Consider the following 18,193-nt stretch of genomic DNA (forward strand, 5'->3'; position numbering starts at 1 on the left):
CTTATTATAGGTCACTTTTATTTCACCTTCACTGATCCTTTTATGAAAGTGTTTTCTTATCATTTTTAATCCTTTTGTCTCTCTCTTTTTTTTTTTCCCAGACAAAATAATGAAAAAAGCGCACCGAAGCTCATGATCAGACTGAGTGGGTTAAATCCAACGGCCACGCTAATGTTTTCTCCTGATCAAGAAAACCACCCCGCTAAAGCACCTGTGAAATATGGGGAGCTCATTGTACTGGGGTGAGTGCTGTCTTTTTATTTATTATTCCTATAAGGTGCGCCCAAATGAAATGGAGACATTTGCTGTAGCGCAGTGGGTTAATGTGTTTGCCGATAGATGGCGTGGTGATTTTCCCAGCTGTGCATGTGTAATGAACGGCTTCACCTCAGTTTATTCATTCCTGTAAAGTTGTTTTGTGCGGTCGGTTTGCGTGATGGATTCCTCCAGATCAGCGCAAAGAGAAACTGAAGGCGGGCATGCTTCAGAAATCTATCGCAGGATGAGGGCGGTGTACCGTATTCTGGTGGTGTCAGCCTTATAAACAGGAAGTGAAAGCATTGAGGACTTACCACGGCCCGGGCAGGCACACATTGTCACCAACCCTGCCATAATTTTGGCTGCGTATGTCTCCGTGTGACTCCCATGTCTACGGCCCCTTTTTAAAAAATCACTTCAAGGTCAACAGTTCACCTGTGACAAGTGCACAGTGGAAAACTGGATCCGTCAGCAACTCGGGAGTTTATACACTGAAGCCATCACTCCCTTCTTGCGCGCTGGTATCATTGCATCAATGGCAATTATGTGCAGTTGTAATGTTACACATGTACTGTAATTAAATATTCTTTAATTAAAATATTCTTTACATACAATCATAGTTTCCTTTTTCATTTGGGCACACCTAGTATTATCACAGCTTTACCATTTTACATTTTGGTTGTACAAGATAAATGCAAAAGGCTGGCGGACTAGTGAAATGGCCTCCCATCCGAGTGGGTGGAGACAGAAGAGAAATGTAAACATTTATGGGATAAACGAAAGGATAGCATTACAAAGAAATCGGGATCATATCGTGTTTGCGGTAACGATATGGTTAAAATTGGGGCAGACTGGATGGGCCAGATGGTTCTTATCTGACATCACATATCTATGTTTTTATTAGAGGGGGTGATGCCAATGTATTTTTTACTGAGTGGAACAAAATTCCAATTTTGACTGTACAGTCGCAATAGGAAGCAATGTTAGCACAAATCTTACAGCTTGTGATGTCGATGCTCGCCATGGGATTGGCATTGCAAGAAAACTTAGACTCTGCAGGCAAGCCAATTTTGACTACCCGTATATACTCGAGTATAAGTTGACCCGAATATAAGCCGAGGGACCTAATTTTACAACAAAAAAACTGGGAAAACTTATTGACTCAAGTGGGACCCTCGAGTATATATGGTTATATTGTGTACAGTCTTATGTACTAGTATAGTCAAAATCATCCATGGACAAAATCTCAAGTAAATATAGTCAATATTGTCAAGGTCAAAATTGTACATAACCAAAATCTCAAAATCAAATGAAGACATATAAGAACCTCCCAGGGATTATGTGGAATCGTGAAGTGAAAAAATTAGGTACTTGAAGTATTATAGCGGTGCCCCCGATTTCCATAGCGCGATGTTTTAATCGAATCGCATCGCATGCCATGCAACCGATGGCATGCGATGCGACGCGATTTTTGGCCCCTATACGATGAAAGATTGTATAAGCACCCTAAAGGGTGCTTTTAAGCACCGTAATGGGTGCTTACAATGTTAAATGCACCCCCACGCCACCCCCCACTATAAACGTGAACCCGAAGCGTGGATAGTGGGGGTATGAAAAGGTCGGAGGACGCGTACCGCCACCCTTGCGGGCTCGCCGCGCTTCGGGTTCACGTTTATATTGGGGAGGTGGCGTGGGGGTGCATTTAACATTGTAAGCACCCATTAGGGTGCTTATACAATGTTTAATCGCATCGCATTGTATGCCACATACAATGCCATACAATTTTAAAATTGTATGGCATTGTACAATATCGCGCGATATCGCATCGCATACCATCGTATGCCTTATGGTATGCGATGCAATGGGCGCCGCCAAAATACACAAGTACCAAAATTATTCCCGTTACTTTCTAATCCTTGTCTCGAGTCCTGTGCCATTGGGCTGGACCAATAAGCATTTGCTGTAAGTCTGTCCAAGCTGCGAGAAATATAGTGATGTTTGGCAGGGGTCTAATTTTCTGGGACTCTTTCATGTACCACTCAGTACATTACCGATTATATCGATCTAATAGAAATACAGAGTCACCACTTTTAAGCATAAGGCCATGGGTCAGAAGCCATAAGCTTCAAAAGTGATAAAAGGGAGAGTGATAAACAGCCAGCCAATCAGCTTTTACCTGCTATGGCACAGGCTGTGTTTAAAAAATGTCAGGCAGGAGCTGATTGGCTGGTTGTTTATCACTCTCCATTTTTATCACTTTTGAAGCTTAGTGCATCTGGCCCCATATCTTTAGCCAGGTTGTGGGGTCTGGTGAGTAGCACAGGTCATTACTATTAATATCAAGATGTCTAAGGTATACAGCTTTTAAATACTAATGACTATGGGTAACTTATCAAGGAAATTCCCTGTTCTGCTGTTGCCTGGGGCAGGGGAATGCGTAAACCCGGCATGCTACAAATCCTCTTCGCCAATTGCAACAATCAAAAATGTTTGGGTTTGGTAAGTGTGGGATTTTCAACATGTCTGCTATATGCAGAATTCCCTGGCAGACCACAGGTGATATCCATTATTTGTGGGTTGTGTTGTTTTTGTTTTTTTGTTTTCAATTATCGGATTGTCAATGAATTGTCTCCTAAATATACAGGCCCCACAAGTCCCCCTCTTCTCATAGCCCCACACTACTTAGCACACAAAGTGAGTCAAAGCTAATATTTAATATGACAAAAGTACATTCATATATTGGAAAACCAATCTACCAGAACATCATGAATTATGAGGTTTTTTTTATACGTTTTTGGGTTTTTAATGCGGTTTTCCAATAATAAATCAGGCCATGTAATCCACCTATTGGAGGCAACCATAGTGTTTATAGAACAAAAGCATTGATGTAGTACTCTGCTTTTCCAGTCGCTCGGAGCCAATGTTCTCAAGAATATGGGCTAAGCTAGCAAAATGGCCGCCTTGCCGGTAAATGCATAATGAGAAATTCATTTTTAACAGATTATTTTCAGATTACTTTTGCAATGGCCGAGTGTGTTTTATTGCCGTGTGTGTTCTTGTTTGTCATTACCAAGCAAAGTCCGTGTTATGTAAATCATCTCGGAATTGTTCTTGAAATCCTTTTAGATACAATGGCTCCCTGCCAAACGGAGACAGAGGCAGAAGAAAAAGCAGGTTTGCTTTATTGAAAAGACTCAAAGCAAATGGGGTGAAGCCAAGTACTGTTCACATTGCCTGTACCCCGCAGGCAGCAAAGGTAAATGGACTGACTGTTCTAAGTCTTTCTAAGGATTAGTTTGATCTTTTATATGTCGGTTACAAGATTTGTTGCTTCAAAATATCTGCTGCACTGTGCACTAGTGGGTATAGCCTCCTGTATTTTGTGCCCTTGTAGCCTTGACTAGTTTTATATATGCTGCTGAATGTAAACATGCCATTCGGTTCTGTGACACACTTGTGTGTTGTGGCTTGTTTGAATTTTCATTCTCAATGATGTGTATATATTTAAAATACCTATGTATGCAGGGCCTGGTTCAGGGATGGATACAGTACACACACAGCAGCTGAGCATTTGGATGGAGTTGCTGTCTGGAAAGATGCTAATGTTGCAGGTGGCAACCTGTGTTAATTGTCGGCATCTGCCAGCCCCTGCATTTGGCGGCCTTCCTGCCGCCCCCCCCCCCCCCCTGCATTTGGCGGCCTTCCTGCCGCCCCCCCCCCCCCCCCCCCCCTGCATTTGGCGGCCCCCCTGCCGGGCCCCCCCCTGCATTTGGCGGCCTTCCTGCCGGGCCCCCCCCTGCATTTGGCGGCCTTCCTGCCGGGCCCCCCCCCCTGCATTTGGCGGCCTTCCTGCCGGGCCCCCCCCTGCATTTGGCGGCCTTCCTGCCGGGCCCCCCCCCCCTGCATTTGGCGGCCTTCCTGCCGGGCCCCCCCCCCCCTGCATTTGGCGGCCTTCCTGCCGGCCCCCCCCCCCCCCTCTGCATTTGGCGGCCTTCCTGCCGGGCCCCCCCCCCCTGCATTTGGCGGCCTTCCTGCCGGGCCCCCCCCCCCCCTGCATTTGGCGGCCTTCCTGCCGGGCCCCCCCCCCTGCATTAGGCGGCCTTCCTGCCGGGCCCCCCCCCTGCATTTGGCGGCCTTCCTGCCGGGCCCCCCTGCATTTGGCGGCCTTCCTGCCGGGCCCCCCTGCATTAGGCGGCCTTCCTGCGGGGCCCCCCTGCATTCGGCCGCTGTGGAATGCACCGTCCTTCGCACTCGTGCACAAACCGTTGGGTTTACAATCCTGCTCATTATCTGGCTCACCGTTACCTACTGTAGTAGGACAAGTGTATGTCATCAGGAAAAACATTTTGCGTTGCCTATGAATTAATATTTTTGGAACTGGCAGATCGTAGACCCATAACAGTAGGCATTTCAGGAATAAACTGTGTTCACCCCTTTTAATTATCAACCATGTGAACCATTATGTATACCCACATCTTCCCATCTCAGGTATCCCATACTCCATACACGGTATCCTGCAAATGATGAGTGAGACGCTTTGGTGTGTGGTTCAGGTTACTGGGTCTGGCCAGCACTTAAATGTATTATGCGTGTAAGCTGCAAGACCTACTCTGTGACTTCTCCCCTCAGTGAAGCCGCAGCCGATAGCCCTTGAGCCTCATGAGGTCCTTTTGCATGTGACCCCATTCCCCTGCTGGCCAGGTTGGCGATCGGAACGTGCAGCAGGTCCAACCTCCACTTCCGATCCATTCCGCCCAGGACAGTGCATTGGATCTGATGTCAAACTGCCATCCGATTTGGCCACGTTTCACCTAATTTCTCTGCCTGAACTGTCGGAATGGGGTGAAAAGTGGCCAAATCGGGCTAGTGTATGGCCAGCTTTTAGTTGGCTTTTTCATACTTCTATAGTGCTACGCACAATAAGTTCTTGCAGCAATGCATATAGCACCAAAATTGCCTAGATCGCAGTAGTGTATGCCCAACGTAAAACCAGTATGTTCTGCCAAAACCACATGTAGTCTGACTCTGAAATCTAGAACTGCTACTTGTGACCATTTTCATCTGTATTTTGTAACGCTTAGAAAAGTTTGGTTCCTTGTGTTCCTCTGTTCACTAACGCTGCAAATGTGTGTAAAATAGTTTTTCTTGTGAAAAGCCGTTGTATCCGGTCATGTTGTTTCTCTATGAGCGGCTGCTGCAGCAGCAGTACCATCTTTAATGTATGGGTGTCTGATCGCTGGCATATGTCTGTTTTTCAGGCAATAAGTAACAAGGACCAGCACAGCATATCCTACACTTTGTCACGGGCACAAACGGTGGTGGTAGAGTACACTCATGACAGCAACACGGACATGTTCCAGGTAAGCTTTTCCTGGCCAAAGCGTAATAATGGCTTTCTGTTTGATGATGTGACCAGAGAAAGTGTGGAGCCTCCACTCTTCTCAGAGATCGAAATTCCGTAATACCTACCTCAAGCTGTAAATCCAAAGCAGAAGCACAGTGGTTGCTGGCGCTGGTCCCCACTTCTCATCTGTGTGTATCTAGCAAAGTGAATGCAGATGGAAGTCCGTCCTATTCTAATCAAGACGTTTCCAGTTGCAGGACGGCCAATATCACATAATTGACCATGCGGAGTTGAACTAATGAATATGTTTATTGTACATTTGGCCACAATTCTGTGAGTTGGTCAGCGGAGTATGCATTCCAGTGCAGAGCCAATTAAATATAGCAAACCCTAGCTTGAAGTGTATGTGTACTTATTAATGAGATAATTAGACAGCTCTTCTGACAGCCACTTCTTCCATTAATGGGAGATGGGCTAATGCAGTGCTGGCAGGCAAATAAATGCTGGCCAGGTACTAGTATACAGCTGTATAGTATAGTATACTATGTGTAACCCTTTGAGTGCCAGCATCTCTGAGATATCTTTAAATTTCCACTAAAAATGCCAACACCGTTCACATTTGTTGTATAAATTCAATAAAATATGTTGTGTAAAACAAAAAATTCTATTTCCTATAGTAGGTAAACATTACTGGTTATTGAGATGAATACAAATGTTTGCTTGGCAATTTTCACACCTATTTTGACAAATTCACACTAAGTGACATTTGTCCACCATATTTATTTATTACCAGTTTCTTGTATAGCGCACACATATTACGCAGCACTTCACAGAGAATATTTGAACATTCACATCAGTCCATGCCCCAGTGGAGCTTACAATCTATATTCCCTACCACATGTACACGCAAACACAGACATTCTAGGGTTAATTTTGTTGGGAGCCAATTAACCTACCAGTATAGTTTTTGGATTGTGGGAGGAAACCGGAGTACCCATAGTAAACCCGCGCAAGTACAGCGAGAATATACAAACTCCGCACAGATAGAGCCATGGTGGAAATCGAAACCCATGACCTCAGCCCTGTGAGGCAGTAATGCTAACCATTGCACCATCCATACTGCCCCATATTGCACTTGATAGGCCGATTACGGTCTACCAGTTTTTATGCTTTATATTGCCGATTTTCCGACCTATACCGGTTGTGTAATGGGAAGTTTCAGATGCTGCTCCTCCCTCTATCATGTAGAACAGGAGGGAACTTTCCCCTGACTTATCACTGCCCCTTAGCTGCATTTTGCATCCAGTTGAGAAGCCCTCACGTCCACCAAGACCTTGGGCCTTTGTATAGGTACCACCTGTCGTAATACACAGATTACTTGGGTGGACCGCCCATTAGCTTGCATAACCTGGAGCCAAATGTATTTAGCCTTAAAAAGTGATGTTGAGAATGATAAAGTACCAGCCAATCAACTGCCGTGTTACAGGCTAGGTTTGAGAAATGACAGGAGCTGATTGGCTGGTACTTTATCACAATCCACTTTATCACTTGATAAGGTCAATACAGGGATGAGCAACCTTTTGACCCTCCTGCTGCTGTTAAACTACACATCCCAGCATGCCCTGCAACAGTTTTATCATGGATAAATGGCAAAACTGTAGCAGGACTTACTGGGATGTGTAGTTTAAAACCAACTGGAGTGCCAAAGGTTTCCCATCATTGGCTTAATACATTTGGCCCCTGGTGCAGTATTTGTAAGACTACTGCCTGAGTCTGGTTGTTGTTAACTAGTGACACATCTGACATGCAGCCGAGACCGGTTGAGTCCAGTTATGTTTGTGTAAGTGTGAAGAATTCACACGGAGTTGGGTAAAACTAGATTCATTCCCACATCCGTATAAGTATGAAAGTTTACGTTGGGAGATTGTAGACGTCCTTGTTTATCCTGCAGAGAATCCTTGTGTGTAATGTTTAGCCTAGATCGTACCCGTGATGTCTTGACAAGACGTTCGCTGCACACTGCTCTGTCTCTGTACAATGATACCATCTCTCTCCTAATGCGTTCCCAGATAGGAAGGTCGACAGAAAGCCCTATTGATTTTGTAGTAACTGACACAGTTCCGGGAAGCCAGAGCAACTCCGATACGCAGTCTGTGCAGAGCACCATCTCCAGATTTGCCTGCAGAATCATATGTGAAAGAAACCCTCCCTTCACCGCAAGAATATATGCCGCAGGCTTCGACTCATCAAAGAATATATTTCTTGGGGTAAAGTAAAGTATTAATGTACTCGGTGATCATCTGTAATGCATGCTCGATTGCTCATGCCTTCTCACTGACCCTTAATAGGAGAAAGCTGCTAAATGGAAAACATTAGACGGTCAGATGGACGGGCTAACCACCAACGGAGTCCTGGTCATGCATCCACGCAACGGATTCACAGAGGACTCCAAGCCCGGGGTGTGGCGAGAGATTTCAGTGTGCGGCAACGTGTTCAGCCTGCGAGAAACCCGCTCCGCCCAACAGAGAGGAAAGATGGTGAGTTCTGCCCTGTCGCCGCCTCACTGCTAATCTGCTGTCCGTTCTCTGCGTTCGCCTCGTCATGCTCCACGTGACTCTGAAAGAAAATGTTTATTTGATTACTTTTTTATATATATATATTTTTTTAAGTAAACTGTTTTCTCATGCTTTTAAATGTATTTATAGCAGTTTTCAAGTGAATTCATCTTGTTAAATCCAGAACATGCTGTTCCTCTATGAAAAAATGTAAATTCAGGGTGATGATTCATCTTAACATGTTTTCCTTGATGCAACTGTGCTGTTCCGTGACAGATTGAGTTGCAAAGACCTGGCAGTTGAAATCCGCTCTGTTTAACCGCTTTGCTGCCGTTTGTGACATCGGTGGGGAAACATGACGTTCGTGCCATATAAATAGTCACAAGTGTCACCATGACATTTATCCTAGGTACATGTGCGGCACAGCAATGCTAAAGTATCACTACATCAACATAATTTCTATGCGGTACAGTGCTGGCTCGATGTATTGTGACGTCACTGCATCAGCCGTGGAATCATCCATTGGGCGCACGGTGCATCCGATGAGAGTATTCAATGTCTGACAGTCCTGTGACTGACTGAGCATTAAACTATACAACGGTTGCGTAGATTGGTCCAAAGTAACAATATCGTTTGCTATATAGCATTGTGTGCACCCATATTAAGGTAGTTTCCCATTATCTATTGAATAATGGCTGTATTAGTTTGAATAAGAATAAAATGTCACACCGTAATTATTTTGTAATCTAAATGTATTCTAGATCTTTTGTGTGTGGCTTTACAAAAAAGTGCATGAGATTATAATGTAGATGGATAGGCTTTAAAGCAGGCATGTCCAACGTTGGCCCTCCAGATGTTTTGAAACTACACATCCCAGCATGCTTTGCAATAGTTTTAGCATTCTGTAATTGCAAAACTGTGGCAAAGCATGCTGGGATGTGTAGTTTCAAAACATCTGGAGGGCCAACGTTGGACATGCCTGCTTTAAAGCCTCCATCGGCATGTACTTATCTGTCCATACGTACTAAAGAATGTTATCAAATGCAGTCTTCCCCGTTAGCTGGACACCGTGTATTGGACACTAATAATCAGAATCCTTTTATGTTACAGGTGGAAAACGAAAGCAATGAACTTCAGGACGGTTCCCTTATTGATCTTTGCGGTGCAACTTTGTTATGGCGTACTGCCGAAGGGCTTTCCAGAACTCCAACTGTGAAACATTTGGAAGCACTCAGACAGGAAATCAATGCAGCAAGACCTCAGTGTCCTGTTGGCTTTAACACACTGGCTTTCCCGAGCATGAAAAGGAAGGAGGTTGTTGATGAGAAACAGCCTTGGGTCTATCTGAACTGTGGCCACGTGCATGGCTACCACAACTGGGGAAACAAAGAGGAGCGAGACGGGAAGGACCGGGAGTGCCCAATGTGTCGCTCTGTGGGACCGTACGTCCCCCTTTGGCTAGGATGCGAAGCTGGATTTTATGTTGACGCAGGGCCCCCAACGCATGCCTTCAGCCCCTGCGGACACGTGTGCTCAGAAAAAACAACTTCCTACTGGTCACAGATTCCACTTCCTCATGGTACTCACACTTTTCACGCAGCGTGCCCATTTTGTGCACACCAGCTGGCAGGAGAACAAGGCTACATCAGACTCATTTTCCAAGGACCTGTAGACTAGCGGCCTTTTCAGGGCTTGCACTGACCACACCAAACTAAGATGGGTTCGGTTGGCTTCCGAGCCGTCTTCTACAAGTCATCGGCACCCCTCCCGGCAAGTGTAAGGGAATCGAGAAAGTCCCCACACATGTGAGAGGGGGACTTTTTGTGCAAGAAGACATTTCAAATAGGATTATGCAGATATGATTTAAATGCCTTCATTATTATTTCTGAATGACCCACCTCAGTATTAAATTATTTTGTGAAACTGGGGAGAATACAGTCAGCGCAAACTACATTAGTTTACAGTTTAAAAAAACACATTGTAATATATATAGCATACAACATTTTTCTATTTAACTTTAGTACGGAAAATGCCCAGTGACTTGATATATTTGTTCTGCATATTGACCCGTTTACTTTGAAAGCTGAAAGTAGCCCGGGCACAAAAAACCCATACGGACGATGTTTCTTTCATTCGGTTTGCTTTTATTATTGAGTCGTTGGACATTTTGCTATTGAATCATGTAACATTGTAACACGTTAAGTGCTCACCAGAGGGTTCTGTAAATATGCAGTTCAATCATGTCCTCCTTGTTTTTCGTCTTAACAAATGTTAGTCATTTTGCATACATGTGCAACATTTCAGGGTTTTATTTATCACGATTAATTTTATTTCATATTTGTTTTTACTCCTGAAGTATTTGTGACATTATATATCCTTTTTTTTTTCCTTATTAAGCATTTGCTGATACTCACAATGAGGCCAGAACGGATTTTACAATCAGATTTTCTTGGGTACATGAAATATTTTTACTGGATTTTAAATACTTTTTTGATTAAATGTTTTTCATATGAACGTCTTTCAGCAGGTTGTATTTTTTTTTTTTTTTTGTCTTTTTTTGTTATATTTTCTTTTCCCTCCATGTTTTATGATTGTAGCATAGCCTTAGCTTTAATACTCCTTGTCTGGAGAGGTGAAAAACATGATCGGTAAAGTGTTCTTGCAATTTTGGAACAAAATAGACGCAAGCATCATGTGTATTTTTTATTTTATATGCCACCATAGGTTTATTTTTGTTTTTCGCACACACTCAGGAAAACTAAGAACATGGGTAGCTAACCTATTTATTTAGTTTTTTTCTTCTGTCAGAATCTGCCTTTTCAGTGTGAAACCTGAAATATAATTATGGAAAATATAAAGTCTACCCACCTCCTACACACATAGGGTGGCCATTTTGTAAACCATTTATCTGTTGATTTGCTAGGGACCTCTAACATCAGTGACGTTTGTGTTCTAGAGGTGCCACCAGTTCCATTTTCTATAGGTTGCCCACATAAGAAATAAGAAGTGAGGAACATTTTTGTATGCATTGACTCGTCTACAAAATGGCCACCACCCCTGTGTGTGTGTTTGTGATTGGTACATTTAAAGCTTGCTTAATGCACCCAAGAGCTACTTTGTGTTCAGACATGTAAATAAAACCTGCAAATGATTTGTTATATATATGTAAAGAGTCCATACTGTAAAATTTTAATATGATTTTAATCCTAATTTATTCTCTTGGAGGAGGAGTCCTGGCTTACCGTTGTGTTTGGGAGAAGTTACTAGCAGAGGCGTCTATTCATGTTTTATGGGATTTGGGGGCTCAGTGGATTAGTGGGAACCATTCATTATTTTACAAAAATTCTATATGAAAAAGGGAAAAAAAAAAGTTCAAAATTGTCTGCTATGCATTTACTTACTGCATAAAAGATTGTGATTGTATTTGTCAATGAATTCATTTTCTCTTGCTTGCTGTGGCGGCTGTAGCAATTTATTTGGATATGTATGTTTAAAATATGCAACTTCTGGTCAGCATTAGTATGCCTATTTGTTTCCGGGTTTACACCTGCAGCCTGTACAATGGTGAATGTGTATCTTCATTTAAAGATATATCAGGAATATCTTCTGTATTAGGTGGAACATTTTTTTTTTTTCACACATTTATAAAGCATTCCTTCTAAAAGATCTGTTTTTAGAGCTAAGCCATAATTGGTGCCCTTTTTGTGCAGACAAGCATACTATGTATGAAATTGACATCTAAAATATCTAAATGGGGCAGTTACCAATAAATCTTAAGTATATTTGCATATTAAATGAATTCTGTGAAACTTGACATTCTCCTTATTAAGTGTCCGTCTGTTAAATGTTTTGGCACCTACTAGTGGTGGATACCTAGTGATGCGGGAGCGCTGCAAGGTCACATAAAGGATACCTTTAAATTTGTGCGCCAGCTTGCACCTGTGCCTCACAATGCTTAGGAAAGCTGAAATCATATGTATTTTATTTGAACACGTTAACGCATTGACCTATAGATTTAGCACTACAGTCTGCTGATAATGTAATGAACTGTGTTGTAATGGTCTCCGATCTAGAGGTCTCCTTTGCTTTGTTTAATGTTGGTAGTCATTAATCCACCAGTAAGGAATTGGGGAAGGCATCACTGTTTCCAGGCATGGCTGCCTGTTTACATTCACTTTGATTAACATGGCTGTTGTGGACCGCGCATTACTGGAATGGTCTGTGGATAGATGAAAAGAATATGTAGCTTTGACATAAATAACAAACATTGTTACCTAGAAGAGTGTCCTCCCATAGACTACACTACCTAAGTACTACGTGGAGGCGAGCAACTCAGCTCTTTCTCATGAGCGGCTCTGCCCGGCTTGGCTCATGGAAAAGAGCCGGGTCTTTTGAACTGCTCGCTTTAATAATAGTGGCACATAAGTGCCTATGTGCCGCTATTATTACTATGTGGGAGGCTGCTGTACAAGCACGGGGAGTCGAAGACAGGGTGCAGTGCACCACACGGAGCGAGACTGTTCTTCACGGTAAGTGATTGGAAGAACAGTCTTGCTCCAGGAGCCGCTGCTCACCTATTCAGTTCTTCACGGAGTCAGTAAACAGTGAGCTGCTCAGCAGCGGTTCTTCCTGTGAGACTGTCTTCACTGAGTGTGATTGGAAGAACTGTCTCGCTCCAGGAACCGCCGCTTGTTCACTGGCTGCCTGAGGACATGTGACTCAGAGTTAGTCAGTAAACACCAGTCAGAGAGCGAACGGCGGTTCCTGGAGTGAGTCCCTTCTTCCAATACACCCAGTGAAGAACAGTCTCACAGTAGAGCCGCCACTCACTTCAAATACCTCACCTTTTAGTAGAGCCGGGTCAAAGAACCGGCTCAGCAGTGAGCTACTCATCTCTACTATGTAGTATAGGTGTCACTGTCATGCATAAGGATAGATGTGTTAGCCATGAGGATTCCCTCAAGCAGTGGTTCACAAATAGTGGGGCAGATGGATTAAGCCTTAAAAAAAGAGAGATAAATGCAGGGGTGATAAAGAGAGATAAACGTCCAGCCAATCCGCTCCAAACTGTCAGGTCATAGACTATATTTGAAAAATGACATCCGTTTATCTCTTTTTAAGGCTTAATACATCTGACCCACTGTTTTCAATGTACCTTATTCAGTCTGATTTATACAATCTGTGCACAAGCTGAGATATCCCTGGACTGTTGGAGTACCTTGGTGGGCAGCATATGGGATATTGTATTGTGGGTTGTGCCACCAGTTATACAGGAAAATATTAAAGCCCCCTTATTTGAGAAACATGTAACTGGATATCCTAGAATAACACTTCCTAAATACACTTTTACCTTTCCCGGTAAAATTAGTATTTTGGAAGGAATTTCATATTTTTGGAACAGCAATTCTTGACTTTAACCCAACTGGAATGTTTTTGCATAACCTGAAGAGCAGAGTTTAATTTGGACAACTTAAAAATATCAAATCACTGAAGCAATTTTGTGTTGAGGCATTGGGCTAAATGTCTTCAGACTGAAATGTAGTACTACACAACAGACGCAAGAAATCAAGTGATAGGGGCTACAGAAGCTCCTGGATGCTCCTTTCAAAAATGACCGATGTTGAGTCTGTGTGTAAAGAAACCATAGTTCAGGCACTACTGGGGACATGATATGTAACTGGCACTACTGGGTACATCTGTAACTGGCACTACTGGGGACATGATATGTAACTGGCACTAAATATGTGCAAGACAATGATTACTTAGCATTCAAATTCAGTGCCTGAGATAGGACACAAACATTATTTCATATTTTAAAACCTTGTTTTATGCACTAATAAAATATATTTGTGTGTATTTCATGTGTTTGTGTTTATACAGCATAAATGCAAGATACCTCAAGATACATCATTGAAATAAAAAAATATTCTGAAATACGGAATACTCAGTTATCCAAAATTCTTCTGGTCCCGAGCATTTTGGTTAAAGGATACTCAACCTGTACAACTTATCGCTTCATTAGCTTTACTCTGATTGTGGAAGGCTTATTATGTATGTATATTTTATATTATCACAACTTCAGGAAATTATAGGGCAAGGGCCTGGTTTGTGGAAACTGGTATGATAAATGTCCAAACAAAATAGATTAAATAACCTTTGCATGATTAAGGAAATCCTGAAAACATGACCTGTTGGTGGAACTTGACGACTAATTGGAAGTCCCTGTAATAAGTGATTGATCTCCACGGGTATGCAGTAACACCTCATTTCAGTCTGTTCTATGCTGGAATTGAAACTACTCTCTGATCTGCACTGCAGAGCATTACATCTAGTGTGTGGGATTGATTTATATAACTGACTAGGTAAAAAACACTGAATATCTGATCTGTGTAACTCAACAACAGTACATTGCCTGTGTGTAGGGAGGAATTTATTTTTATTCTAAATGATATATAGTACCCTGGAATCCTCAAACTGTTTTTCTAAGCCACTTTTATTGCTATGTATTGCAGGGGGTGTGGACTGAGTGAGTGGATTCCATTTGTTGGAAATTGGGAACCCATGCATTGTTAAAGTATTTGTTCTCATTGCAAACGGCTGTGGCCAGATAGGCTGTGGCCATAGTTTACCTGCGGGCCTACATTGAAGTGGGACGTTATTAAAGTGGTAAAACGGAATCATAACTACAGCGTTACACCGAAGTGAAACTGAAGAAAACTATAGACCAACTTTAACAAATGTGAGTGCACTCCTCACCATTCACCTAACTATACAACCAACTCATGGTTAAAAGCTGTTTGCAATGCTGTCATTTGTTTGACATTGAAATCCACTGGGTTAGAAAGGTTGGTGTTTGCATTAACAAACACTGCATCACATTTATACATTCATCAGCTAAATATTTGCTTTACTATTAACCAGTGAATTACATTGGTATTATTATTATCTGCAATTCTGCTGCTCTATCTCTCATTCTGCCACCGCTCCTCTTTTCCATTCTCAAACCCTATTCACCGTATCCACACTATGTCCTGCCTGACAACACCCCCCAACACTCCTTGCCTACCTAATACTCTACTTTACCCCCTGTTACCACCTCTATTCTTCTCTCCTAGTCGCCTACATGTCCTCTCCTCTGTCTCGCATCCTCCCCTTCGTTACTCTTCCCCTCCTCTCCTGTTACCCCACTTGCACTCACTTCTACCCTATCTCCGGCCCTCTACTCTACCACTCAGCCCTGCTCCCTCATTCCTCCTACAGTTTCCCTTCCTAGCCCAGGAGTCAGCACAATCACTACATCCTCTACATCTCTGCCTTCTAAATTAATATCACCTCAATAGTAATCTTTCACATCCCAACCAGTAACTCATACCCCCTATCCTGTGCCCTCTGGAATGTAAGATCTGTTTGCAACAAACTGGTTCTCACTCATGACCTTTTCATTTCCAACTCCCTGCATCGCCTAGCCATTACTGAAACCTGGATGACCTACTCTGACATTACTCCTGCTGCTCTGTCTGCTGGGGGCCTCACATTCTCACACACACCTCGACCTAGAGGTCGCCATGGTGGTGGTGTTTGGGTCCTTTTACCCTCTAGCTAAGCCGATCAACTCATTCCTCCAGAACCATCCCTTACATTCTCTACATTTGAGGTCCATGCGATATGCCTCTACCAACCTGCCAATCTTCGAGTTGTTGTCATTTACCATCCCCCTGGCATGCCCTCCAAATTCCTTGACAACTTTGCTACCTGGCTTCCTCTCCTGATATTTCCTCTATTATCCTTGGTGATTTCAACATCCCTAATGATAACACCTCAAAATCACCTGCCTCTAAACTCCTTAGTCTCACAACTTCACTTGGTCTCTCCCAGTGGACCACCTCACCCTCCCATGTGAATGGGAACTCACTGGATCTGGTTTTCAAATTGTGACATTTCAGATTTTTCCAACTCCCCTTTTCCCCTCTCTGACCACCACCTGCTCTACTTTACCTTATCTCTCTCTGCTTTCCCATCTCTACCTCCTAAGGCTACCATCACCAAACCTAAAATTGAGGCTATTGACACTTCATCCTTGTCCTCACTATTTGACTCACTTCTCTCTCTCTCATGCCTTAACAAGCCACTTCCCTATACAATTCATCCCTTACCTCTGCACTTGACACTGTCATCCTGCCAACCACAATTCACCCTCACAAATCAACACCTCAACCATGGCATACCAAATGCACCAGATATCTTCAAATATGCTCACGCACTGCCGAGCGACAGTGGAGAAAATCATGCTCTAAGGCAGACTTTCTCCACTTTAAACTTATGGTCTCATCCTTTGGTGCTGCCCTTTCTCTCGCTAAAGAATCTGACTTCAAAATTCTCATCTCCTCCCAGTCTTCCAACCCCGACGCCTCTTTGCCACTGTCAACTCCCTCCTCTGCCCACCTCCCCTTCCCTCTCACCAACTCTGACCTCTTTCTCCAATGTATCTGTTGAGGAAGTTATGGCCCTCATCCATTCCTTCCCCCACCGCCACCTCCCCACTTGACCTTATCCCCTCTCACCATCTCCACCACCTCTCTCCTTCTGCCTGTTCCCATTTTGCCCACCTTCTCAATCTCTCCCTCTCATCAGACACTGTCCCCTCTGCCTTCAAGCATGCTATTGTCTCCCCTATTCTTAAAAAACCTACCCTTGATCCTAACACCCTCTCCAAGTACCGACCCATCTCTCTCCTCCCTTTTACCTCCAAACTCCTTGAGCATAAAATATATTGTCTGCAATCGCCTCACTGACTTTCTTTCCTCCCACTCTCTGCTTGACCCATTCCAATCTGGCTTCCGTTCTCTCCACTACACTGAAACTGCCCTCACAAAAGTCTGCAATGATCTTCACGCTGCCAAATCCAAGGGCCACTACTCTCTGCTTTATTCTTCTTGACCTCTCTGCTGCATTTGACACTGTGGACCACCCTCTCCTTCTCTGAATCCTTCACTCCCTTGGTCTGCGTGATACTGCTCTCTCCTGGCTGTCCTTCTACCTCTCTGATTGTTCCTTCTCTGTCTCCTCTCATGACACTACCTCCTCCCCACTTCCACTAACCGTTGGTATAACACAAGGTTCTGCTCTTGGTCCTCTCCTTTTCGCTCTCTATACATCCTCATAAGGTGAGTTCATTGGTTATTTTGACTTCCAATATCATCTCTATGCTGATGATACACGCAAATCTACCTTTCATCCCCTGACCTGTCCCCCGCTCTCCTCACTTGTATCTGCAACTGCCTCTCTGCTATCTCTTCCTGGATGTCCCAGCGCTTTCTCAAACTTAACATGTCCAAGACTGAGATGATTATCTTCCCACCCTCCCACACAACCTCACATCCCACAATCTAATTTTCTATTGATGGCACGACTATCACCTCTAGCTCCCAAGTACGCTGTCTTGGAGTAATCCTTGACTGCTCTCTCTCTCCTTCAATCCACATATTCAGCACCTCTCACAAACCTGCCATTTTCATCTCAAAAATATTTCCAGAATTAGACCTTTTCTCACTCAGGATGCCACTAAGACCATTATCCACGCACTGATCATATCCAGTCTGGACTACTGCAATCTCCTCCTAACTGGTATCACTGACAAATGCCTGTCTCCACTCCAATCTATACTCAATGCTGCAGCCCAGCTCATCTTCCTCCCCAAACCGCACTTCCTCCTCTTCCCCTCTTCTACAAGACCTTCACTGGCTTCCCTTCCCTTTCAGAATTCAATTCAAACTTCTCACACTCGCTTACAAAGCAGTCACCCACTCCTCTCCCATTTACATCTCCGACCTTATATCCCTTTACACTCCCACCCGTCGGCTCTCTTGATGACTTATTACCTCCTCCCACTCCTACCTCCAAGATTTTTCAAGTGCTGCTCCCTTACTCTGGAATTCTCTACCTCTCCCCCTCAGACTTTCCACTTATATACAGAATTTTAAACGGGCTTATAAGACCCATTTCTTGACCAAACCCAGCAAACTGTCCTTCTAACCTT

General features: G+C 43.6%; 1 protein-coding gene across 4 annotated transcripts in view; it reads left to right on the plus strand.

Moving 5' to 3' along the window:
* PELI1 (pellino E3 ubiquitin protein ligase 1) overlaps positions 1–11,971 on the plus strand; it is a 69,804-nt gene extending 57,833 nt beyond the window's left edge. For all 4 annotated transcript variants that reach the window (XM_083175778.1, XM_083175779.1, XM_083175782.1 and 1 more), the window contains exons 2-7: positions 102–242; positions 3,385–3,514; positions 5,517–5,618; positions 7,672–7,869; positions 7,951–8,139; positions 9,268–11,971. In XM_083175778.1, coding sequence (XP_083031904.1) covers positions 102–242; positions 3,385–3,514; positions 5,517–5,618; positions 7,672–7,869; positions 7,951–8,139; positions 9,268–9,834 — 1,327 coding nt within the window. In that variant the 3' untranslated portion in view covers positions 9,835–11,971. The remainder of the gene's footprint in view (positions 1–101; positions 243–3,384; positions 3,515–5,516; positions 5,619–7,671; positions 7,870–7,950; positions 8,140–9,267) is intronic.
* The last annotated feature ends 6,222 nt before the right edge of the window (positions 11,972–18,193 follow it).

The sequence above is a fragment of the Crinia signifera genome, chromosome 3 (genome assembly GCF_055691185.1).
Source record: "Crinia signifera chromosome 3, ASM5569118v1, whole genome shotgun sequence".
Lineage (NCBI taxonomy): Eukaryota > Metazoa > Chordata > Amphibia > Anura > Myobatrachidae > Crinia > Crinia signifera.